Source organism: Artemia sp. Qi Xiang Cuo, chromosome 19 (assembly GCF_049724085.1).
Source record: "Artemia sp. Qi Xiang Cuo chromosome 19, ASM4972408v1, whole genome shotgun sequence".
NCBI classification, from domain to species: Eukaryota; Metazoa; Arthropoda; class Branchiopoda; order Anostraca; family Artemiidae; genus Artemia; species Artemia sp. Qi Xiang Cuo.
Genome location: NC_142812.1, coordinates 20,330,694 through 20,357,768, shown reverse-complemented (window position 1 = coordinate 20,357,768; position 27,075 = coordinate 20,330,694). Strand labels below are relative to the sequence as shown.

The window sequence follows — 27,075 nt, the reverse complement described above, 5'->3', positions numbered from 1 at the left end:
AACATTTTCAATCAGAATTTGAGATATCCATTTTTTTCAACATATTTGAAAGGTCTGGAAATTATCTTTGAGTATAATAAATCCCCCAGCCCTCAGGGGAAGGGTTGTAAGTTATGCCCTGGGGGCATAAAAGGTTTTTATAGAAAGCATGGTCATATAAACTTCGGAAAAGGCTCATTGGATTGGTAATCAGACGCTCCAGTACTCTTTTTAAGATTCAAAGTGATCAGAGGGCAGCTATCTCCCCATCCACATACACACGTCGTATTGTCCCGAAATGCACCTAATAGAAACTTGAGATAGTCATTCTATTCAAAATAGTCGAAATATAATATAACAAAGCTTCTGGGGTTGAAACAGACCCCAGATATTAGGGGCAAGGGTTGTAAGTTATTCCCAGTGGGTATTTAAGGTTTTTATGGAAGGGATGGCTGTTTAACTTTAGAAGAGGCTCAGTCTTTTTCCCTGAAAAAGACTATGTCAATATAATACGAACAAAAATTAATTTAAAAACTTTTTCCACAAAATAAGTTGTCAGCAAGAATATAATTTGTACTTTACTGAAAAAAATTGTTTTAAATGTTTTCATTTTTATAACTTCAAGAAATAAAAATTAATTAAGATTTTAAGGAATAAACATCGGCATATGTATATTAAACTGACAATACATATTTTTTTTCAGTAAATTCAGTAGAATTTTTTCAGAAAACTACAAATTATCCTCTTGCTTATAGAAAGGATAGGAGCTTTCAACTCTACCCATATTAATTTCTGCTCGTTTTGAGTTTGACTCTGTTATTTATTTTAATTTCTGTTTGTTTTGGGCTTCATTTATTTATTGATACCGATTTGTGGTAGTTGTATGCTTGGTAGATTATTTGATTCAATTTTTGTTCATTTTTGGTTTAATGGAGTTTTTTACTTTTTTTTGAAAAACTTGTTTTGTGGAAAAAGTTTTTTAGATCAATTACTTAAAAAGGGGACTAGAATTAAAAATATTTGTTGTACTGAGTGATTAGAAAAAAACAAGACTGACAAACCTATTTGACCCCCTGCCTTAACTCACCAGCAACGACTGACAACCTACCTTAAATTGGCTTGTCTTTAGTTCGAGTTCTTTAAAGCTCTGTCCACATGTTTGCTAATTATAAATATCACTTTCTAGTCGTTATCACTTTTGACCAATCAGGGCTGCTTATACATAAGGAAACAAATTATGATTGGTAGGTAATGCCTGTACATAGACCTTGATGCCCAAATTACATGCGAACTTTACTGCATTCGAGCTAGGTTTGCTCCAATTACAACTTAATGTCAAGGAGTGGATAATGTAGAAACGAGTAGAATAAATATTAGAGATTAGATTTAATTAAGTAGTAAATTTACCGATTTTAGATATTAAAACAAGACCAATGTCGCAATTTTTTTCAGGAATTACAATGTTAGACTTCTTGTGGAGGGTTTAAACAATATTATCAATTGCCCAGTCAGATTTGAACTATATGACGATGTGAGGTAAGTTTGTTTGTAAGTATGTCTTCAGAGCTTTTGTAGTATCAGTGCTATTTCATAGGCAGTGCATTCGCGCTGCCTATTTAAAAAACGTTGTTGCTACAATGCATTATTTATTTATTTTTTTTTTTTTTTTGGTTTTAGACCAAGGCACTTCATATCGAAGGAGTTGTCGCAGAAACTTCGAAAAGGGCTTATTCGATTTGAAATTGTTGTGGATAGTGCTCTTTTTAATAGTCGAAAGTGATTGGAAGGCAACTAACACCTCTTCCACGCCCACCCTTTCCCCAACACATCCAATCAAAATTTTGAAATAACCATTTTTTGTTCAACGGAGTTGATTTCCAGATAGAAATTATGTTTTTGAGGAGGACACTCCGCCACAGCCCTCAGGGCAAGGGTTGTAAGTTATGCCCTGGGGAAATATAAGATTTTTATAGAAAGCATTGTCGTAGAAACTTAAGAAAGGCTCATTCGATTTGAAATTCAAAGGGCTAGTGCCCTTTTTAATAGTCGAAAGTAATTGGAGGGCAACTAACCCCCCATTCACGCCCACCTTTTTCCCAAACACATGCAATCAAAATTTTGAGATAGCCATTCTGCTCAACTTAGTTGAAAGTTATGAAAATTAGGTCTTTGAGGATGACAACCCCCCCCACAGCCCTCAGGGCAAGGGTTATAAGTTATGTTCTGGGGACATGTAAGCTTTTCATAGAAAGCTTTGTCGTAGAAACTTCAAAAGGGGCTCACTCGATTGGAAGTTTAAATGGCTAGTGCCCTTTTTAATAGTCGAAAGTGATTGGAAGGCAATTAACACCCCTTCCAGGCCCACCGTTTATTCCAAACACGTCCAATCAAAATTTTGAGATAGCCATTTTGTTCAACGTAGTTGAAAGTTCTGGAAATTAGGTCTTTGAGGATGATAAACCCCCTGAGAGCCCTCAGGGTAAGGGTTATAAATTATAACCTTGGGGCATATAAGGTTTTTATTGAAACCTTTGTCGTAGAAATTTTAAAAAGGGCGCATTCGATTGGAAATTCAAAGTGGTAGTGCCCTTTATAATAGTCAAAAGTGATTGGAGGGCAACTAACCCCTCTCTCACGCCCACCTTTTTCCCAAACATATACAATCAAAATTTTTAGATAGCAATTTTGTTCAACGTAGTTGAAAGTTTTGGAAGTCAGGTCTTTAAGGATGACACCCCCCCCCCCAGAGCCTTCAGGGCAAGGTTTGTAGGTTATGCCCTGTGGGCATATAAGGTTTTTAAAGAATGTGTGCTCGTAGAAACTTCAAAAAGGGATCATTCGATTAGAAATTGAAATGGCTAGTGACCTTTTTAATAGTATAAAGTCATTGGAGGGCAACTAACCCCCTCTCACGCCAACCATTTTCCCAAACACATTCATTCACAATTTTGAGATCGTCATTTTGTTCAACGTAGTTAAAATTTCTGGAAATTAGGTCTTTTAGGATGACAATCTCCTTAGATCCCTCAGGAAAAGGGTTGCAAGTTCTACCCTGGGGGCATATAATATTTTTTATAGAAAGTTTTGTCGTAGAAATTTCAAAAAGGTCTCATTTGATTTGAAAGTGAAAGGGCTAGTGCCCTTTTTAATAGCCGAAAGTGAATGGAGAGCACTTAACCCCCTCTCAGGCCCGCCATTTCCCCAAACACATTCAATTGAAATTTTGAGATAGCCATTTTGTTCAACGTAGTTGAAAGTTCTGGAAATTACGATTTTGAGGATGACAAACCCCCAAAACCCCTTAGGGCAAGGATTGTAAAATATGCCCTGGGGGCATATAAGGTTTTTATAGAAAGAGTTCTTGTAGAGACTTCAAAAAGGGCTCATTCAATTGGAAATTGAAAGGGCTAGTGCCCTTTTTAATCGTCAAAAGTGATTTGATGGCAACTAGCCCCCTCTCAAGCTCACCATTTCCTCAAACACATCCAATCAAAATTTTGAGAGGGTAATTTTGCTCAACGTAGATGAAAGTTCTGGAAATTGGGTCATTTTGGATGACACTCCCCCAGAGCCCTCAGGGCTAAGGTTGTAAGTTATGCCCTGGGGGCATTTCAGTTTTTTTTTGTAGAAAATTTTGTCGTAGTAACTTCAAAAAAGGCTCATTCAATGGGAAATTGAAAGGACTAGTGCCCTTTTTAATAGGCTAGTCGAAAGTGATTGAAGGGCAACTAGCCTCCCTGTCACGCCCACTATTTCCCCAAACACATGCAATCAAAATTTTGACATAGCCATTTTGTTCAATGTTGTCATTTTTTCACTATAGTTGAAAGTTCTGGATATTAAGTCTTTGAGGATGATTGCCCCCCCCCCACACACCCTTCAGGTCAAGGGTTGTAAGTTATGCCCTGGAGTCATATAAGGTTTTATAGAGCGTTGTAATAGAAACTTCGAAAACTTCGAAGGGCTTGTGCCCTTTTTAATAGTCAAAAGTTATTGGAGGAAAATTAACACCCCTCCTACCCCCACCTTTCCCCCAATAACATCCAATAAAAATTTTGAGATAGGCATTTTGTTCAACTTAGTTGAAAAGTCCAGAAAATATGTCTTTGAGGATGACACTCCCCCCATAGCCCCCAGCGCAAGGGTTGTAAGTTACGGATGGAAAGTGTTGTCGTAGAAACTTCAAAAAGGGCTCATTCAATTGGAAACTGAAAGTGCTAGTGCCCTTTTTAATAGGCTAGTCGAGAGTGATTGAAGGGCAACTAGCCTCCCTCTCACGCCCACCATTTCCCCAAACACATGCAATCAAAATTTTGAGATAGCCATTTTGTTCAATGTTGTCATTTTTTTCACTATAGTTGAAAGTTCTGGATATTAAGTCTTTGAGGATGATTTCCCCCCAACACACCCTTCAGGTCAAGGGTTATAAATTATGCCCTTGGGGGCATATAAGGTTTTACTGAGCTTTGTAATAGAAACTTCGAAAACTTCGAAGGGCTTGTGCCCTTTTTAATAGTCAAAAGTTATTGGAGGAAAATTAACACCCCTCCTACCCCCACCTTTCCCCCAATAACATCCAATAAAAATTTTGAGATAGGCATTTTGTTCAACTTAGTTGAAAAGTCCAGAAAATATGTCTTTGAGGATGACACTCCCCCCATAGCCCCCAGCGCAAGGGTTGTAAGCTATGGATGGAAAGTGTTGTCGTAGAAACTTCAAAAAACCCATCCAATCAAAATTATGAGATAGACATTTTGTTCAACATAGTTGAAAGTTCTGGAAATTAGGTCTTTGCCAGCGTTGTCGTAGAAACTTGAAAAAGGACTCATTCAATTGGGACTTGAGAGGGATAGTGCCCTTATTAATAGTCAATAGCGATCGGAGGGCAAATGCCCCCCAATACCCATCATTTCCCCAGACACTTCCGATCAACATTTTGATATAGCAACTTTGTTTAACGTGGTTGAAGGGTCTGGAAATTATGTTTTTGTGTATGACAACCCCAACAGCCCTCAGGGCTAGGTTGTAAGTTATGCCCTGGGGGTCTATAATGTCATATAGAAAGTGTTGTCGTAAAAACTTCAAAAAGGGCTTTTTCGATTGGAAATTGAGAGGGCTATTGCCCTTTTAATAGTCGAAAGTAATCAGAGGGAGAATCCCCCCTAACGTCCATCATTTCCCCAAACATTTTCGTTTATCATTTTGATATGGCCATTATGTTCAATGTAGTTGAAAGGTATAGAAATTATGTCTTTGATGATGACAACCCTCCCTCCATAGCCCTCAGAACAAGGGTCATAAGTTATGCCTTTGGGGCATATAACGTTTTTATTGAAAGTTTTGTCGTAGAAGCTTCAAAAAAGGCCCATTCAATTGGAAATTGAGAGGACTAGTTCCTTTTTATTAGTCGAAAGTGATCAGAGGGCAAATGTCTCCTTCCACGTCTATCATTTCCCCAAACACTTCTAATCAAAATATTTATATAGCCATTTTGTTACGCCTATCAGAAAGGTCTGGAAATTTTGCCTTTGAGGGTAGGAAATTCCCCCAGCCCTCAGGGTAAGGGTTGTAAGTTGTGCCCTGGGGACATATAGGGTTTTTATAGAAAGTGTGGTCATATGAACTTCAAAGGGGGCTCATTGAATTGGTAATCAGACGCTCTAGTGCTCTTTTCAAAATTCAAAGTGATCAGAGGGCAGCTACCCTCTCACCCCTACACACACGTCCTGTTGTCCCCAAATGCGTCTAATAGAAATTTTGAGATAGCCATTCTATTGAAAATAGTCTAAATATCATATAACAAGGCTTTCGGGGTTGAAACATACCCCAGAGATTAGGGGCAAGGGTTGTAAGTTATGCCCAGAGGGCATTACACGTTTTTATGGATGAGGTGGTTTTTTTAACTTCAGAAGAGACTTTGTCTTTCTCCCTGAAAAAGACTATGTCAATATAAAACGAACAGAAATTAATCAAAAAAACTTTTTGTGCGCAATAAGTTTTTTCAAAATAAAAGTAAAGAACTCCATTAAACCAAAAATGAACAAAAATAGAATCAAATAATCTTCATAGCATACAACCACAAATCAGTATCAATAAATAAATGAAACCCAAAACAAACAGAAATTAAAATAAGTCGAACTCAAAACGAGCAGAAATTAATGTGAGCAGGGTTATAAACCCTATGCTTTCTAAAAGCCAGAATATAATTTGTACTTTACTGAAAAAATTCTTTTAAATGTTTTCACTTTTGACTTTAAGAAAACAAAAATTCATTAAGATTTTAAGGAATAAATATCAGCATATGTATATTAAAATGACAATGGACATTTTTTTCAGTAAATTCATTTGAATTTTTTTTCAGTAAGTAGAGTAAAGTAAAGACGTTCTTCTGTGAAAAAAAAATCTTTCTGTGCCATTACCACCTATTTCGCGCAAAAGATAAAAGAGAAAAAAAAATATAGAAGCAAAGCCCTTGAAAAGCACAATAACATCAAAAGCGTTCATATCAAAATACGTTCAACGATCAAAATACGTTGGAGGACCTTTCAATGGAGGATGTTTCCTTGGGGGAAGGGATATTTCTATGAAGGGGGCACCGGATTTTCCAGCACTATTTAAAAAACAATCAGAAATTAAATAAAAAAATTTCTTTCAAAAAGTTCTTTCAACTGAAAGTAAGGAGCAATATTAAAACTTAAAACGAACAGAAAGTATATGAGGGGGTTCTCCCCTAATCAATACCTCTCTTTTTACGCTAAAGTTTTTTAATACTTTCAAAAGAGCTATCTATTCTAATTAAACGGCCATTTTGATTCAGGGATTTGTGATTCGAGCAAAATTCGAACTTAAGCGTAAAGAGAGAGGTATTGACTAGGGGGCGAAACCCCTAACATACATAGTAATTTCTGTTCGTTTTAAGTTTTAATGTTCCTCCTTACTTTCAGCTGAAAAAACTTGTTTTTTTTAAATTTAAATATGTATAAGAGTCAGGTTGGCTTCAGAGAATATAATAAACGGTACGTTAAAAATATTTCCATTAACAATTTTTGCTGTTTATTAAGTAGCACAAATGCTTCCAGAAATGTCAAGAAACCTGACAGCGATGTCTTAGGCAGATTCGGTCTTGGGAGGCGAAACGCACGTGGGGAGCGTGTACTTGAGTTCTGCCGGGATAATGAGCTCTTTGTTACGAACTCAATGTTCAAACATAGAAAGAGAAAGAAGGCAACCTGGATATCACCAGATGGAAAGACGACAAATTTGATCGCTTATGTCCTCATCTCAAAACGGTAGAAGTCATCTGTCACAAATACCACCGCCTTGCCTGGAGGAGATTTCGATTCGGATCATGTCCTTGTAATGAGCACATTGGCACAACTCCGACTCAAAACCCTTCCTGTAAAGAAAAATAAGATCCCAAGTTTCCGCACCGATAAACGAAAGAACCCACCACATGCACCACTTTCCCGCAGTCACTAGAAGAAAGTCTTGATCATGCACTTGAGTCCCTCCCGTCGACCATAACCCCTGACATCTTAGATGCCCTAGTTGAGAAACTGAAGAAAGCACTCATAGATACAGCTAATGAAATCTTAGGCTACAAACATAAGGCAGATACGTCCTGTATAACAGATGATATTCTATATACTTATGACAAAAAGCGACAGGCTTGCAACAAGCAGGACCAAGAAAGTAGGGACATCTATAAGCGGATACAGCGGACGGTAAACAAAAAGATTCGGACAGCCCTTAGAGATTACATACGGGAGAAGTGCGAGTCCTGCGAAAAGGATTTCAAATCAGGAAACAGCCAAAGAATGTATAAAACAGTCAAAGAACTCTCCACGAAAAAGTCCACCATCGCTGCTAGTGTCCTGGACAAGGGCGGTAAGCTCCTCAGTGACAGCGAGGCTATTAAAGACAGATGGAAAAGTCACTTCGAAGAGAAACTGAATCCGCTTCTTGCCTGCAACCCTACTGTACTATTAGGATTCCCCAAATTGGAATGCGACCCTAGCCCCCAACCTTTAATTAGTGAAGTAAAAGAGGTCATTCACAGTCTCACGAAAAATAAAGGCCCAGGCCCTGATGGTATCCCTGCCGAGCTGCTTAAAGTTGGATCTTCTCTGCTAGAGGACCTACTACATAAAGTGGCTGTCGCCGTGTGGTCAACAAGCCATTTACCAAAAATGGGCGAAGGGCGAAGGCATTCGTTGCACCGCTCCACAAGAAAGGTCCTAAAAACGACTTTGAGAATTACCGGCCCATAAGCCTTACAAGTTATCCAGCCAAAGTCATAACAAGGATCCTTCTTAACCGAATCAGAGCCATAACAGACAATATCATCAGCGACTATCAGGCCGGTTTTTGCCCTGGACGGTCTACCACCAACCAGATCTTTGTAGTGAGGCAACTCGCAGAAAGATACCTTGAATCTGGCAAAGGAATCCTCCAACTATTCATTGATTTTAAGCAGGCCTTCGATCTAGTTTGGCGAAATAGACTTTGGCATAAACTAGCCCACTGTGGCGTTCCTGGAAAAATAGTCAACATAGTCAAAATTAAGTATGACAATTACAGTAGCTGTGTTCAGACCCCAGAAGGCGAAATAGAAGAGTTTGCTACAACTTCGGGCTTGCTACAAGGCTGCATACTTTCACCGCAGCTTTTCAAGCTCTTTTTTACATGCCATACTGTCCCTGCTTGAGAAAAATGTAGGAGTGACCGTTAACGGTACAAACATCGATACCCTAGCTTATGCTGACCACCTCGACAAGCAAGCAGTAACCGATTCCAGTATACAAGCCCAAGCCTCTGAACTTGAAACAGCCGCAAATAGCTTTGGTATGTTCATAAACCCAAAGAAGACCAAAGCGATGCGCACCACAAAAGACCCAAAACCATCCCTTGTTCATGCTGTAGTAAGTGGCGAAGAAGGCGAGCTGGTGACCAAGTTCGTGTACCTAGGGAGCCTAATATCTTCAGACAACAACTTCTCCGAATACATAAAACGAAGACTTGCCCTAGGAAGTACAAGCTTCAAGAGGCTACTCCCCCTCTTTGAAAATAAACGCCTATCTATGCAACTGAAACTTCGACTTTTGGACTCTCTAATCATACCTGTCGCCATGTACGCCTGCGAAACATGGACACTGAAGGTCGAAGATGAACGCAGAATTTCGGCTTTCGAGACAAAATGCCTCCGACGCATTGCCGGAATTACATACCAAGACAGAGTTTCGAACGAAGACCTTGGGAAGCAGCTGAAGCAGGAAACTACTATTCTCCAAAAAGTGCGCCTGCAGCAGCTTAGGTGGCTGGGCAACTTACAGCGAATGGAGAACTGGCGCCTGCCAAAAGTTGCCTTCGAAGGAAGGGTACACGTTAGCCGCCCACCTGGAAGACCTAGGAAGAGATGGCGTGACAAATTCGGCAGTGACCTCTTATGCCTTCTGAGACAACCTGACGACCGGGCTTTGTACAGGAAACTGATCCAGGAACGTGTGAAGGGGATGGCCCCAACGCGACCCTTGAGGACGTCGGGGGCATAAGTAATTAAGTAAGTAAGTTATGCAAGGGTCTCGAAGCAATATTTGGCACCAGGGCAACATCTAGTAAGGAGTAGGAACTGAGGCCAGGATCTGTTTCAGGGTAGGTTTATATTTCGTAGGAGCAATAACAATCAAGGTAAATAGCATGAAGATTAGTGGAAGACATTAGACTGTATTATGGAATTAAAGAGTACGGAGAGATCAGCTCCCCTCCTATATGTATATACACCTCTGCCACGTTAAGGGCTGGATGGTATTTTTTCTTCCAAAGAAAATTTTAATTGAAGTAGCAAAACATAGGTTTAGATAGTAGGCCTATGTATGGTAAGGCAAAAAATATAAAAACACTTCAACATAGAATCCCCCGTGAGGCTCAGTTAGGGTGCGTAAGATGGCATTTACCTGGAAGTTGAACTTAGAGCATATGTGTCCTGGGAAAAATCATGAATGAACGTTTACTGGAGGGGATACAAGAAATTTAATTAAAAGCGTTAGCCGAAGAAAAAGTTTAGATAGTATAAATTCATAATTTAAATTAAACAGTCTGATAAACTGTTTACCAGAGTTCATTATTGCTAATGTTGTCTTAGAATTGTTTCTTTTATCAATTAATCAATCAATCAATCAATTTATTCAATCAATAAACTTAACAAAATACACTTCAATATAAACTCCCCAGTAAGGCTCTATGGCCAGGAAAAAAAACAGGGGAGAAACAAAAATGAAACAAATATATAAAAAACAAAAACATTTTCAACATCATAAATACTCACCTTTAAGAGACTCACCACAAGAGAAAAAAAGAAAAAAAAATAATATATACAAAAAAAAAATAAACAAGAACAAAAATCAGAAAACACAATGATCCACATGAAAAAAAAAAGGGGAAAAAAATACAAAAATCAAAAACTAAACAGGGGACTACCAAGCAATCAATTTATTCCGCGTGGACTACCCTATGATCAATCAATCAATCAATTTATTCAACCAATAAATTTACTAACACTTCGATAAAGAACCCCCCGTAAGGTTCTATGGCCAGGAAAAAAAAACAGGGGAAAAACAGAACTAGCATAAATACTAAAAAAAAAATTATTTTCAATATAATTCATTTCAACCTTTCAAATACTCAACACACACACACACACACACATAAAACAAAACAAAGAGGAGAAAAAAACAATAATTAAAAGACCCAAACAAAAAGCGATTTTTATGAGACCCCACCCCCACCCCCAAACAAAAAAAAAGATGTAGGACAATCCAATAAATTAAAACAAATTCCAAAAATATACTTGAAACCAAGCCACAAAAAATATTAGACAAACTCAGTACCAACCCAGGCTAGGGTGACCCGCACCCCCCCCCCTCAAAAAAACAAAATAATAATAAAATTAAAAAAAAATAATAATAAATTTAAACATGAAAAATCAAGGCATTATAAATTTTTTTTTATTCTTTTGAAACTACCAAACGAGTGACATTCTTGAGCTGACTCAGGTAGGCTATTCCAAACGATGTGACAAGCAGTTAATGGATTAATGTCAAACCTCGCAGATGGTGTAAATAGAATATTAATATCCTTTCAATTTCGAAGATGATGTGATGATCTGTCAGTGACAAAAGAAGGAGTAGTTTGAAGTGCTGTGGGAATATCACCATGAATTTGATAGAAATGAAAAGACGCGCATGAAAAATGTAAGGAGACTACAAATCAATCAATAGGCTAGTTTGGTCAGAAGTAGAACAATTTTTTTCCTGTATAAGCCTTCTTACCTTATTAAATAAAAAAAACAAGTTTTTTAAACTGAAGGTAAGGAGCGACATTAAAACGAACAGAAATTATTCCGTATATGAAAGGGGCTGTCCCCTCCTCAACGCCTCGCTCTTTACGCTAAAGTTTGACTCTGTCTCACAACTTTATTTTTTAAAACAATAAAAAACTTTAGCGTAAAGAGCGAGGCGTTGAGGAGGGGACGGCCCCTTTCATATACGGAATAATTTCTGTTCGTTTTAAGTTTTAATGTCGCTCCTTACTTTCAGTTTTAAAAACTTGTTTTTTTTATTTAATTTCTGATCGTCTTTTAGTTAATTATTTTCTTATTTTTTTTATAAGTTATTTTTATCCCATTTATTTTTATTATAAGTTTTAACGTCGTTCCTTACTTTCAGTTAAAAAAACTTGTTTTTTTTATTTAATTTTTGAACGTTTTTGAATTAATGCAGGTTTTGATTTTGGCTCACCGTACATGAATAATTAAAACAAAATTTGCATATTATATTTGGTTAAATGGCTTTCTCGAAACTTGTTTAATTTTATTTACGAACGTTTTTATTATTAATAAATATACGTAACTTAGAATTAACTTACGTAACGAACTTCTATATTCATAAATTTTTAAAACTTATATTATGGTGTTAGCCCCCTAGTCAATACCCTGCTCTTTAAACTATAGTTCTAATTTTTTTTCCAGTTCTTTAAAAATGACCTCTTAATCACAATCAGTTGATCAGTTTAATAACTTGTTTTTTTTTATTTAATTCCTGATCTTTTTCTTTAATAATGCTGGGAAATCCGGCGCCCCCGTCATAGCAATGTCCCTTCCCCCATGAAAACTTCCTTCATGGAAAGATCCTTCCATATAGCCCCCGACCCTCTCCTTCCCCCACCTACCAGAAAAAATCTCCTCTGAAAAAGTCTGTATACTTCCCAATAACCAATACTCTATGTTAACAGTGAGTAAAGTTCATAACTTTCAGCCCTCCCCCTGGGGACTTTGGGGGATTAAGTCATCCTAAAAGACATATTTATAATATTTTTGACCATGTGGAACAAAATGGCTATCTTAAAATTTTGATCGGATGACCCTGAGAAAAAAATGAGCGTGAGAGGGGGCCTAGTTGGCCTCCATTTCTTTTGGTCTCTTTAAAAGGGCAATATAACTTTTAATTTCAGTTCCAATGAGCCCTCTCACGATTTTCTAGGACCACCGGGTCGATACGATCATCCCTGGGAAAAAGAAGAAGAAAAAAAAAAAAAACAAATAAACAAATAAACACGCATCCGTGATCTTTCTTCTGGCAAAAAATGGAAAATTCCACATTTTTGTAGATAGGACCTTGAAACCTCTACAGTAGGGTTCTCTCATACGCTGAATATGACGGTGTGATTTTCATTAAGGTTCTATAACTTTTAGGGGGTCTTTCCCCCTTTTTTCGAAAATCAGCCAAATTTTCTCAGGCACGTAACTTTTGATGGGTAAGATTAAACTTAATGAAACTTATATATTTGAAATCAGAATTAAAATCTGATTCTTTTGATGTATCTATTGGTATCAAAATCCTGTTTTTTAGAGTTTCGGTTACCATTGAGCCGGGTCGCTCCTTACTTACAGTTCGTTACCACGAACTGTTTGATCAAATAATTTAGAAAGTGGTTTCAAAAAAGAAGAGAAAGTTGAGATCCATATTGTAGGGCAATAAGAGACGTAGGACTGAACTAAGCAATGGAACAGAATTTTTAAAACCGATCAAGGGAAAGTGTGTTTTAGCTTCCTCAAAATTCCAAGACTCCTTGAGATCTTCATATTAATTAGTCCAATATGATGCTTGAATGAAAGACTTTCATCGTGCAGAATACCAAGAAATCGGACATATCGTTTCTTAGGTCTACTGAGAGAGCCCCTTGAAAGGTGGATATTAGCTAACTCAGGGCACGTCAGAGAAATACGGGAAAAAATTAAAAAACTTGACTTAGCAACATTTAGGGCAAGGCAATTTGCATCAAACCAAACAGCAACTCGCTCAAAAAGGTCAACTAATTTGGGAAGCATCTCGGACTCAGTTCCTACTACAGTACCAATGGTACTGTCATCAGAAAAAGCAACGAGAGTGTCCACATCCTGAAACGATGGATTTTTTTTAGCATAGGAAGATTCAGGGTGACATAGGCGACAGAACACTGTAGGTTTTTGATTCTTAGCCGCAACTATAAGGTCATTAACATAAAACAGAAACGGTCCAAGAACAGAGCCTTGAGGAACACCAAACTCAACTTCAGACGAAAAGCGGGAGAGGGAGTCTACGGAGATAGTTCTATCTGACAAATAGGAATCAAACCAAGCATGAGCCTGTCCTCTTACACCATTGTGTGATAGCTTATACAGCAGAATCTCATGAGTTAAAGAGTCAAAAGCCTTACGGACATCTAGGAATATAGCTGCAGGAATCCAACCAGAGTCAAGTGCGGTATGGAGAAACTTTAAAAGAGTTACACACGCATGCTCCGTAGAATGTTTAGCTCGGAAGTCAAACTGAAAATCATGAAAAAATCTTTTAGCCCTTAGAAAAGCAAGTAGACGGGAAAGCACGGTCTTTTCGAAAATTCTGCTAAAAACAGACAGCAAAGATATAGGACGATAATTAGTTGGATCACTTCTTGGTCAACCTTTATATAAAACAATTACTCTAGCTCCCTTAAGAGAACTGCGCAAAATCTCAATTTCAAAAGAAAGATTTATAAGCTTTGTCAATGGAGAAATAATTGAAGGAAGAATGAATTTAACTACCATAGTTGGAATACAGTCTGGGCCAGACGACGAAGAACCCTTCAAGCTATTTACAATCCTGGATACTTCAACAACAGAAGCAGGATATAACACCATCGATTTGAGACAATGCGGACCAAGATAAGATTTGTAATCTGGTTGTGACTGTGAAGACCTGACTGAAGAAGCAGTGGTTTTCCCAATATTGGCAAAATATAATGTAAATGCTTCTTGAACAGATGAAATACCCTCAACAACCACATCACCAACAACAAGACTTGGAGGGATAGAAGGAGCCGGAGAAGAACGTTTGAGGATGGAATTGATCACTTGCCAGTCTTTTCGAATATCATTCCAACAATCCGATAATTTTTTGGAATAATAAAGGAATTTAGCCTTCCGGCATAAGGAATTGAAAACATTCCTGTAGAGTTTGAATTACTGAATACGTGCAACATTCAGATGGTTTTGTTGACTTAAAAGCTTTCCAAAGCTTATTTTTTCTTCTCCAACTCTTTAGAAGACCAGGGGTCATCCATGGGTTAAGAGGAATAGATCTTTTTGACCTTGAAGTAGAGGGGGACAGAGCACATACGTCAAAAATAGACTCCTTCACTGACTCACAAAAGGAATCAAACTTTGAACAAAAATCATTATCCTCACCAAAAATATTCCATGTCTTCTAAGCTAAATGAGATCTAAGGCGGATCAATTCATTCAAACTAAACCTAAATGGGGCTGAAGCAGATGCTAGAGTGTCCCTATTCAATGTTTTTTCAAGGATAAAACTGGAAAATACAGGAAAATGGTCTGAAATATCACTCACTACAACAGATTTCCGGACCAAATTAAGAGACGAAAAAATATTATCAATTAAAAACGCTGACGTATCAGTTACACGTGTCGGAATACAGGTTGTTGGTAGAACACCAGCAGCGAGCATTTCTGAGAGAAAATTCATCGTAGTAAAGGAATCCATGTCAATTATATTTAAGTTAAAGTCTCCTATTATAATAATATCACATGGACATCTGCCTATTAAATACAAAACCTCATCAAGCACCTGGATATAAGAAGGGATTGATCTACTGGGAGATCTATAAAAATTACCAATTATCAATACATTATTTTTAATTTAATTTTAATAAACCGGGATTCAAAAACCCCTTCGTCATTCCTTGACAGATCGCTTCGAACAGTATAGGGGAAAATATCAGAAAAATGCATTACTAGTCCACCCTTTGCCATCCTACTGTGATTTAGTCGCTCCATTCTGTAACTGGCTATATCTAAAAGCATTCTATTGCTAGCATTAAGAAAAGTCTCACATAATCCGATAACATCGGGTTGCCCATCAAAAACTATCTGCCTCAACTGATCAATCGATGAACATAAACCCTGAGTATTAAGTTAAAGGACCGAAAAATGATTTATCTCGTCTAGTAGCCCACTTTAAATCAGAAACATACTTACTATTAATTGATTGGAAATATTAAGGGAATTTCTTTAAACTGACCAATAGAATTATTGATAATACTAAAAACATCTAAGGGGTTTCTTTGTAATTGAAGTAAACGCCCATCAAGGGAGTAAAAATCCCCAGAGCCTGAGTATGAAAAATTCACATAACTTAAGCAGACTATCCTAAAACAGGCAAATTGTACGAAAATCCTCGGGAAATTAGGGAAATCACAAAAATGTGGACATAAAGGGGATAACCCTGTAGTACCTCCTTCCCCTGCGTAACTGACTAGCTGTCGTGATTTCATACCAAGTACAAACATCCGAATAAAACTAAGCTTTTTATTAGACAGAAAAAATTGATCTGGTCGTAAATATGCCTCAAAACTTCTCACGCATTTTAAATACAATCCTATCTTCACAAAATCGGATTTCTTATTAATTTGCATTGAAAATATACAGTTTAAAGTCACTTATACAGTTTCAGACTCATGGGGATATTCCGGGATTTTTTGGGGGATTTTTTTGGGGGGGGGGAGTCTTTAAAAAACCTTCAAAACGCATACAGAATTGTTTAAATGGATATTTGTTACGCTTTTACAAGTCGGACAATTATTTCGGGGGGATTCAAAGCCGGTAGCCTCTCTCCCCTCGTGGATACGACCTTGTTCAGAATCCTAAGGATAATTCTCAGAATGTTAATATGTAATTCTGAGAATTCTAAGAATATCTAAATGAGAACCAAAACCCTGTTTTAAACTGGATTTTTGGCTCATTTAAAGTAAAGAAAACCAAAACCCTGTTCTAGGCAGATAGCGACTATATGCAGAATTTTTTCGGGGGAGAGGGGTATACCAAAAAGAATTTTTGTTTTTCTTACGTCTGTTATCTTACGACCAGTTTACGAGACTAGGGAAATATTTCGGTGGGGGAGATGGGTAAACCGGTAAGCTCTCCTACTCCTTTACAGATATGATGAAATGCAAGAAGGGTGACGAATTATGCTTATGATTGTCGTCTGATTCCATCTTCATATGAATCATTTGTATAAAACATAAATTATGATATCTGTCTCGGCTTTACTGTATCTAGTTGAACTCGCGTATGTCTTATTCACATTAGGTTTTTACTAATGTCGAGACGTAGCTAGAATTTAAACCAATCAGATTATTCATGGAATTTTCTTATTGGTCGAAAAATTCTAGAAAAATTAGGGTTGGATTAAATTAGCGCTAGCTAATTCTTGGTAGTAGTAAAATCTTATTGTGAAGAGAGTATTTATTGACCTCAGTAAAATTGTTGCCGAATTATAAATATTGAATGCTACTACTACTACTACTGCTACTAAAAACTGCAGCGCCAAGCCGCCTGAGTTCAACACAAGTAAGCACGCTCCTCCTCCCTCGCGACCTATTCAGACCATCCCTCTTTAAACTGTCATAAAAAGTCCCTATTTCCCTTGAATCATTCCTAACGGTACCCTCAACTCCCAATCGGGGACGACCTGCTCTTCGTTTGGCCCTAGGCGGTTGGCCAACAAGGACCATCTTTGACATCTGTCATCCTTCATCCACAGAAAGTATCCCAGCCATCAATCTTTTTCTCACTATAGCCTTAGAAAGTGGGATTGAACTGCATTTTTCGGTACTTTGTATTATAGCGACCACACTGTTGTTGTTGATCTGTTATAAAATCGGTTTCTCTTTGTGCACTCGGAGATAATTAACTTAGCCTGAGTGAGATAAACTACTATGCAGGAATATTTTAGTTAAATATTTAATATATAGAATTGGTTAGGTAAGGTATTTAATATAATGAGTCCTGGGAGGCCTGATTTCCATAATTCTCTGTTACAGTTATAATTCTCTGTTTCGTTATATTTCATTATGTTTTTAACCTAACTTCACTACTTGAGTGTCGTCGCTATAATACATAAGTACCCATTGTTTGTGCAGCTTACTGTTTGATATAGTCAATCAGTCGGGTACCCCTTATCTGTTTTTAGGAGTGCTCACGCTTCAGAACCATACTTGGTAGCTTCCAATATTCTAATCTTGGTTCGCAAATTTATCTTCCTATTCTTCCAAACTTTTTTCAATTGATAAAAAACCAAAGCCTTGGCTATTCTACTGTTAATAATACTGATAATATTCTACTGGTAATAATACTACCTAAGTAAGTGAAGATGTCCACTTGGTCGGTCTTCTCACTACCTACCACCACCGTTTCACAGCACCAAGGGTACTGCCAGAAAATTTTCCGAGGGGGGGGGCAGACGCCAAAACAGCAATGGTGGTTGGGTGACAGATTAGATGGTTTACGGCACCAAAATACGGATTTACCCCGAAGAGGACGAATTTGCAATCAATTTAAAATCCTGAGAAGCTAATTGATTTTAAAGTATCAATAACTATATTTTAGACTTTCCAGTTGCAAAAGATGTAATGCCACATGGTGGTAGTAGGCTACTAGACCCAACCAAGTTGATTCGTTTTATTTATAATGAAATTATGATATGTTTGGTGATCTGTAATTGCGATCAGCTATAATGAGGGGTGTGAGTCATTGTTTAGGTGGGGGTAAGGTAGATTCCTACAAATGTACAATTTAATGAACAAACTGCTTACTCTCCGTGGGGCTTCAGATAAATGTTGAAAGAGGAAGGGGGAGTAGGAATTAATTAGAATATTTCTCTGTACAGCTAACATGTTACATTCTCATATCTATCAGCACAGAGGTGAAAAAGGCAAGGCAGATCATCCTCAGCCCCGCCATGAAATTTCTGTGGGGTGGCAAATATTGCTAGGAACTTAGTTTTCAGCAATTTTCAATGTTAATATTTTTCTTGTTCATTTATATAAAGTACTTCAATGTATTAAAATATATATATATATATATATATATATATATATATATATATATATATATATATATATATATATATATATATATATATATATATATATATATATATATATATATATATATATATATATATGTATATACATATATATATATATATATATATATATATATATATATATATATATATATATATATATATATATATATATATATATATATATATATATATATATATATATATATATATATATATATATATATATATATATATATATATGTATATGTATATATATATATATATATGTAATGTATTTATAAATAAGAAAATCCTATTGTAGAGGTTGTGATGGGTTCAGTTATGTAGAAGATCCAAAGTCTCACAGAATTTTCATCCATCCAAGCAATAACCCTCCTTTTCATCCAACCAAAATTCTTTAGTAATAATATTAACAAGGACTTTTCACCAAAATTGCTATTCATCGTCAATTTTTTAAGTATATTCATATTTTATCTAAAATTAAAATTGCAAATTTAAACGTAGAACGGTACTAATCAACGTACAATTATTGATTTACACGTTTTAAAAGCAATTAACCAGGGATTTAAGGGACAGGTACCTTAAATTATATCTTGGTTAGGCCTGGTATGATTTGGAAAACAGTCAGAAATTAAATAAAAAAAGAGGTTTCAACTGAAAGCAAGGAACAGATTTGAAACCTATTTGAACAGGTTATTCTTTGTATGAATGGGGCTGTCTCCTCCTTTGCTCCTTACTCTTTACTGTGAAATTTGGCTTTTTTTCCAAAATTTTTAGAAAATTTGCAACTGGAAAAAAAAACATATTTCAAAGCACTAAAAAACTTTTTTTTTAATGAGCAAGGGGTCGAAAAGGGGGTAGTCTCTCTTAAATACAGAGTGATTTACATTTGTTTTAAGTTTTAAACTTGCTCCTTACTTTAGTTGAAAAACCTTTTCTATTTGTTAAATTACATTTCAAGAAACTGTGCTACCTGACTCAATGGTAATCAGAACTCTAAAAAACGGAATTTTCATACCAATAGTAACATCGAAAGAATTAGCTTATAATGCTGGCTCCAAATATATTAGTTTCATTAAATTTAGTCTTACCCATCAAAAGGTGCGATCCTGAGAGAATTTGTCGGATTTTCGGAAACGGGGGAAAGACCCCCTTGAATTCGTATAATTTTAATGAAAATAACGCCATCAGATTAAGGGTATCAAAGAACCCTAATACTGTAGATGTTTCAATCTCATATCTGCAAAAATGTGGAATTTTGTAATTTTTACCAGAAGATAAATCACGGATGCTTGTTTATTTATTGTTTTTTTTTCCCAGGGGTGATCGTATCGACCCAGTAAGCATAGAACGTCGGGATAGGGCACATTTTCATGGAACTAAAAGTTCTTGCACCCTTTTTAAGTGACTAAAAAAGTTGGAGGACAACTAGGCTCCCTCCCACATGCCTTTTTCCCAAAATCGTCCGATCAAAATTTTGAGATAGCTTTTTTCTTTAGCATAGTTGAAGAGTTCAATAACTACGTCTTTGGATATAAAATAACCCACAACGTCCCCCGAGAACAAGTTTTTAAGTTATAAAATTGCCCTTTGTTTTATTTGTTATGCGGAATTATGCATACATTTTTCGGGTGGGGAGGGGAGGACGAATTTTCTAGTGGGAGAATTTTAAATAGTTTCCAGGTGTTGAAATTTTAGGAAGAAATTTTACGCTGGGTGAATTTGCAAGAAGTCATATAAGAAATTTCTTTATATGTATTCCTTTGTCTTTGCCGATTTAATTTTACGCGTGGAGATGTTAGGGGTAATTGTCGGGGGTTAATCTTCGCCAAGATTAAATTGCCCACAGGATATTTCTATGGGAGGGTGATTTTTCCGTGGAGGTGGAGCCAGGTATCCTGGCGTTATTTAAAAAACTATCAGAAATAAAAAACAAGTTTTTTCAACTGCTAGTAAGGAGCAACGTTAAAACTTAAAGCAAACAGAAATTATTACGCATATGAGGAGTGTTGCCCTCTCTTCAACATCTGGCTCTTTGCGCTAAAGTTTAAATGTTGTCCTAATTTCTTAAAAGCGATTCCGAAACACGGGTTAATTAGAAAGGGTTAATTAGAAACACAAAGGTTAATTAGAACAATAAGCAACTTTTTTTAAAGTGCCAAAAAACTGTAGCTTGAAGAAAGAGTTGTTGATGAGGGGGGCAACCTCCCTCATATATGTAATAATTTCTTTTCGTTTTAAGTTTTAATATTGCTCCTTACTTTCAGTTGAAAAAAACTTTTAATTTTCTTTATTTAATGAAGATTAGAGACAAACAATTTTCTAAAGGAAGTGGAAGAAGTATGTCAATTAAAGTAAAAGTATTTAAAAATGAAAAAAAACAAGCAGTTACAAAAAATACAGAAAGCAATAGCCTACTTACAAAAACAAAGATACAGTCCCGGCATTAAGTTCTATTGAGCAATGCCGAAGCGTTGGACGGGTATTTTTTAACAGTATCGACAGTTTTGAACTTTTAAACTCAGTGTTTATAAAAAGTAACGCATTATCAAAGTAGTTTGTTCAAAGTAAAACATCAAAACTAAGATTAAGAAAATCAAATAAAAAATTTAAATTCAATAATTTAAATTCAATTTTGAATGCCAAAAGCCAGTATATTTGACACCTTTATACTTCATAACTGTAAAAGATTAAATCTTTTTCAAAGTGAAAACTAGATAAATAGAATCACTCCTAGAAACCCCCCCAAAAAAATTGATAATAAAACACAATAAACGTATCCGTTCATGGGGAAAATACAGAAATTCTTAGCATTAAGTCCAGGGGAAACATTTCTGATTATAGTGGCTTCATATATCAGCTGATTTCTACTGTGGCAATACGGGCTTAATTTGACAGTATAATTTGACCAAACTTACCCCTTATTAAGTCGTCATATAAGTATTTGCTATTTTTATACGAACTTTTTCGTGTACTGGCAATCGTAGATATTAGGCTACTGACGAACAAAAAAAAATTGTGGAACCCTCCAAATAGTTTATTATTCGATTGAATGATATCAGTACTTAGGCTCTTATACTTTCGCTATTGACAAGGATCGTTATTTACTTACCATTCATTACTATGAAGAATTTTTTTTTGTTTTTTTTTTGCTCGAACCAAATCATATCGAAAAATTAAATTGTGGGAAACTTGTTAGGGGTGACTCAGTCACAAATTAGAACTTATAGTTTCCTTATTATGGATCACAATCTATTGGCAGGCAGCCAACAATGGGGTAACAAACATTTTTTCCATGGTTTTTCCCTATTCTGTTTTTTCCCCTTTGGTTTCCTTATAATTACTATAAAGTCCCAAATTACCAGGGGGTGCCATGCCCCCCCCCCCGTTCCCCCTTGCCGGCGCCCATGCACAGCATCCTGAACTCGCACAATCTCTAAAATCTCTTTCATTTTGCTAACATTTGCATTTAATAGCACTAAGCTTTCCGCTTGGTGTAACAGTCTCAGCATTAGCTAGTAAAGCGCGAAAACTACCCAGAATGTTTCAAGGTCTGTCTGATTTTGAAACAAACATATGAAAAAGATGACATAGGGTTTTGTTAGCATTTACCCGCTTTTGAATTTCAGCCCTCTGATGTGAACCGGAAAAGCATACTTCCTTTTTCATCCCCTTTCTTGCTTTGTTACCATCGTGTAATTAGTCACACTGTCATCTGTAGCGCGTCATCATTTCCGAAAAAAGTAATTATTACTTTCATCTGTTCCGTTGCTACTAGTTAAGAATTAGAATGTTCCTATGAAATGTTGGATTTTAAATGGTATTCCAATGTTGATGGTGAGTTTGTAGATGTACATAAGGTAAGTTCCAAAAATCAAATACCATTAATAAATACGGAATATTATTATAAATAATACTTACACTTGGCTAGACTTGGTCACTTAGCCAGTTAGGCAAACACGTCCTTTTTAAAAGCTCGTTTTCATGTAAACAGGTATTTCTGTTTCAAAGTTTTTGCTAAGTGGAGTCTCTTTCGGCCTAAGGACTTAAGGATATAAATTTTAAGACTATCAGAAAAAAGTTTTAGACCCTTTTTAGGTCCCAGTTCTTTTGGGACAGTGCCCCTAAACTATTGTTTTTACAATGGATTCCCGTTAACCCAAGGCACGCGTTCGATTCCTGGCGTGATGGATTATTTGGTTTCGGACGGGGGTCAGTTGCGTGACTATAAGCTCAGCCAGAGTCAACCCAGCTCTAAATGGGTATCGGGAGAAATCTGGGAAAGGTAAGCAGGAAGGGTGTGCGAAAGCACAGAATGGCTGGTCCCCAGCCCCCCCCCCCTGTACTTCTTGGCTGGAGGACCACAAAACGGAGATCAGCACCGCCGGTTTGGACCTTAAGGGTCTAGTGCCTTCATACTTACGTACTAACCTAGGAATTTACGGCTATAATTTTAAACCAATCGTAATCAACAAGCTTCTTAGCCCATTTTCAGGGGCCCTTACACACTTCTTACTCACCAAAGGTGTTTGGCCTCCTTCTCCCAGGCACTGACTCCGGAAAGTTTCAAGCCAATCAAAGAGAAGTTTTTGAACTAACTTCCGTCTCTATATTTGTGAGGCCCGCACCCTGAATTGAAAAGTTTTTTCGCCCTTTTTGGGAGCCACAGTTTTCTTTGTGATTTTTCTTCTTTTTTTGTTCATTGGCGTCTTCATATCCCCAAGACTTTAGGCTACAAGTTTCAAGTAGATTGGACAAGATTTGAACTTCTTGGTTTTGTGGGCACTTTTTTTTCGGGGAGGGGGGGGGAGGGGGGCAGTGCTCACAAAAATATTTTCTGTGCATAAGGGTCCCTCTTCGCCCAGAGACTTAAAGTTTTAAGTTTCAACCAACTTTTTAAGTAAAAAACTTAAAGTTCTTAAGTTTTTTTATTTTTTTTTGGCCATTTGTTGGGCCCTATTTTAAAGGAAATCAATGTTTTTCGTTCTGAATTCGGATCCCCTTTACCCAAAGACTTAAGGATATGAGTTTCAAGCCAATTGGAAGAAAAATTTGTGGCTTTTTCAGACCCAGCTTTTTCAGGTCATGTGCGTTCCAGTTATTTTCGCTTGTACATTATGTTCCTCTGTGAGCCACTAAAAGTTTCGAACTAATTAGGGAGAAAAATCGCTCTGTTTCTGGGCTTCATATTAATGGAGCCCCTAAGGGGGAGCTGATTGTCCTCTATTCACTTTCGATCTTAAATGGGGCACTAGAAATGTCAATTTTCTGGATTCAATTGCACCCCCTTCGAAGTTTCTACAACAACATCTTCCAACGAAGGGCCCAGGGACAAATCATAGGCAGCGCAATCGCGCTGCCTAAGTAAAGAACTATGTTGGCACAATGTATTATTTTTTTTTTTTTTTTCCATACCTGGGCACTTCGTATCGAAGGAGTTGTCTTAGAAACTTGGAAAAGGGTTCATTCGACTGGAAATTGAGGTGGCTTATGCTCTTTTTAAAATCGAAAGTGATTGGAAGGCAACTAACAGCCCTTCCACGCCCACCATTTCCCTAAACGCATCCAATCAAAATTTTGATACAGCCATTTTGTTCAGCATAATTAGTTTCCAGATAGAAAATATGTTTTTGAGGAGGATACTCCCCCGCAAGGCCACAACACCCAGGGCAAGGGTTTTAAGTTATGTCCTGGGGGCATATAAGAACGATGTTGGCACAAAGTATTCTTTATTTTTTTTTTCCTTTAGACCAGGGCACTTCCTAACGAAGAAGTTGTCGTAAAAACTTCGAAAAGGACCCTTTTTAATAGTCGAGTGTGATTGGAAGGCAACTAACACCCCTTCCACGCCCACCATTTCCAAAAACACATCCAATCAAAATTTGGAGATTTTGTTCAGCGTAGTTGATTGCCAGATAGAAATAATGTTTTTGAGGAGGACACTCCCCCACTGCCCTCACGGCAATGGTAGTAAGTTATTCCCTGGGGGCATATAAGGTTTTTATAGAAAGCGTTGTCGTAGGAACTTCAAAAAGGGCTCATTCTATTGGAAGTTGAAATGGCTATTGCCCTTTTTAATAATCGAAAGTAATTGGAAGGCAACTAACACCCCTTCCACACCCACCATTTCCCAAAAGACATCCAATTATACCTTTGAGGAGGACACTCCCCCAACAGTCTTTAGAGCAAGGGTTATAAGTTATACCCTGGGGGCAAATAAGGTTTTTATTGAAACCTTTGTCGTAGAAACTTGAAAAAGGGCTCATTCGATTGGAAATTCAAAGGGTTAGTGCCCTTTTTGATAGTCGAAAGTGATTTGAGGGCAACTAACCCCCTCTCACGCCCACCTTTTCCCCAAACACATCCAATCAGAATTTTTAGATAGCGATTTTATCAAGGAGGCACACTTGGGCCTCTATAAAGAGGCGACCCACCACAATGTTAAGCGATTTCATGTCCTAGAGGTCGCAGAGAGACGGCGGTGATCGTATTTTGTAGCCCAAGCTCCAACTAAGAAATTTGCAAAATTTCATCCTCCTCCGACTTTATCTTCATGGGGTAAACTAGGCCGGAAGTTTCGACCCTCCCACCACAGCCCCCCTTTAACGTTGTCCGATTAGGTTGAAATTTAGAGGTTAAGCTTTCCTAGGGCCCGGGAGCTTTTCCTCGAAATTTCAGCTCAATCCGATCACTCCTTCTCTGTTTTCAAAAAACCAAATATAGCCACTTAAAATTCATCATTTCTTTTTTTTGTTATCCACGCCTACAGGCCACAGTTGGCAACTGATCCGGGTGAATGGGGACTCATTCGAAGCAGAATTTGACCTGTTAGGGCCTTTTGAAATTTTCAGACCGAAAAAATTATCCCCCGAATTTACATTTACGAAAAACCTCGTTTTCCTATAATAGCCCATGTTAATTTTTCCCACCACAACCCCCCTTTAACGTTGTCTGATCGGCCTGAAATTTTGAGGCTAAGCTTTCCTGGGACCTGGGAGTTTATCCTCAAAATTTCAGCTCAATCTGATTACTCCTTCCCTGTTTTCCAATAACCAAATATCAAGTTTTGTGGGAATTTGGTTGCGTCGAAAATAGATTCCATTTACTAAAAAACAATTACAATTGTGTCTCTTTAGTCCAGCGGTTGATACTCCAGATTGTCAGGCGGAAAGCCCGGGTTCGATTCACCGTCAGAGCAAATTTTTTATATACTGAATTTAAACTTTAAAAAAGAAACTCAGTTTCTTTTTTAAATTCTTTGAAAAAAATTACGTTTTCTAAAGAGTTAAAGAGGCTGAGTTACAAGGTCGACCCTTAAAACGTACAGGGATTAGGAGGCACAGTTGGGGGGCCGTTAAAGAGGCTGAGTCACAAGTTCGAACCTTAAAACGTACAGGGATTAGGAGGTGCAGTTGGTGGGCTGCCACCCCCCAAACCCCCGCTTCTGAATATGAAAGGGGCTGTGTGCTCCACAACGCCTCGATCTTTACGATAAATTTTGACTTTCTCACAACTCTTTTTTTTAAACAATAAAAAATTTAGCGTAATGAGTGAGGCGTTGAGTTTATATTGAATTTAATTTTTGTACGTTTTGAGGTTCGACCTTGTAACTCAGTCACAAGTTCGAACCTTAAAACGTACAGGGATTAGGAGGCACCCTGTACGACGTGATTTGAGTATTCAGAAATTAAAAGCCTTAACACAAGAATGTTCAAGAGCGGGAGGTTTGGGGGGCGGCAGCCCCCCAACTTTAACTCCTGACACGATCAGCTAACAGTTAGTCAAGCAATAATAAGTAATAAACTGTACAAAAACGTGCAGAAATTATTCGAAAAAAACTACGTTTTCTAAAGAGTTAAAGAGGCTGAGTTGCAAAATCGAACCTTAAAACGTACAGGGATTAGGAGGCACAGTTGGGGGGGGGGGGGCTGCCGCCTCCAAACCCCCGCTTTCGCAGCCTTTAAATATAAAAAAAAATTCTTTAAACTGAAAGTAAGGAGCGACATTAAAACTTAAAATGAACAGAAATTATTCCGTATATGAAAGGGGCTGTGCCCTCCTCAACGCCTCGCTCTTTACGCTAAAGTTTTTATTGTTTAAAAATAAGAGTTGTGAGAAAGTCAAACGATTGCGCTGCCTATGAAACATAGTTTCATTGTTTTCAAATGTAGTAATATTTTTAAATTTTTGTAAGCTTGTAAAAACTGAAAAAGCGGATTGCGATTTTAATTTATGCAAAATTTGAAGTCAGAGCCGTAGTCTTTGGCTTTTGCCGTAGTTTTTTGACCAGCCGTAGTCTTGTGTATATTTTTTAAGTTGGCTTTTTTTGGGCAAAATTGAGTGTGGGTTAGGAGGGGCATTTTCAATCATTATAACTGAAAATCAGCATGATTGATGGTCTCTGCTGGGGATAAAGCCATTTTGACCCCATCCTATAGAAATCTTTTAACATTTTTGTATCTTCTCCTTTCAGTTTTTCTCCTTTGTGTTATGTCTCGCTGTGATTCTTTGGGTTTGTCTTCATCATAGGCAGCGCAATTGCGCTGCCTAAGTAAAGAACGATGTGGACACAATGTTTTATTTATTTTTCCTCCATACCTGGGCTCTTCGTATCGAAGGAGTTGTCGTAGAAACT

General features: G+C 37.2%; 1 protein-coding gene across 3 annotated transcripts in view; it reads left to right on the top strand.

Moving 5' to 3' along the window:
- Positions 1-27,075, top strand: part of LOC148940590 (uncharacterized) — a 394,960-nt gene that overhangs the window by 96,733 nt on the left and 271,152 nt on the right. For all 3 annotated transcript variants that reach the window (XM_089105580.1, XM_089105582.1, XM_089105581.1), the window contains exon 3: positions 1,432-1,515. In XM_089105580.1, the coding sequence (XP_088961706.1) occupies positions 1,432-1,515 (84 nt within the window). The remainder of the gene's footprint in view (positions 1-1,431; positions 1,516-27,075) is intronic.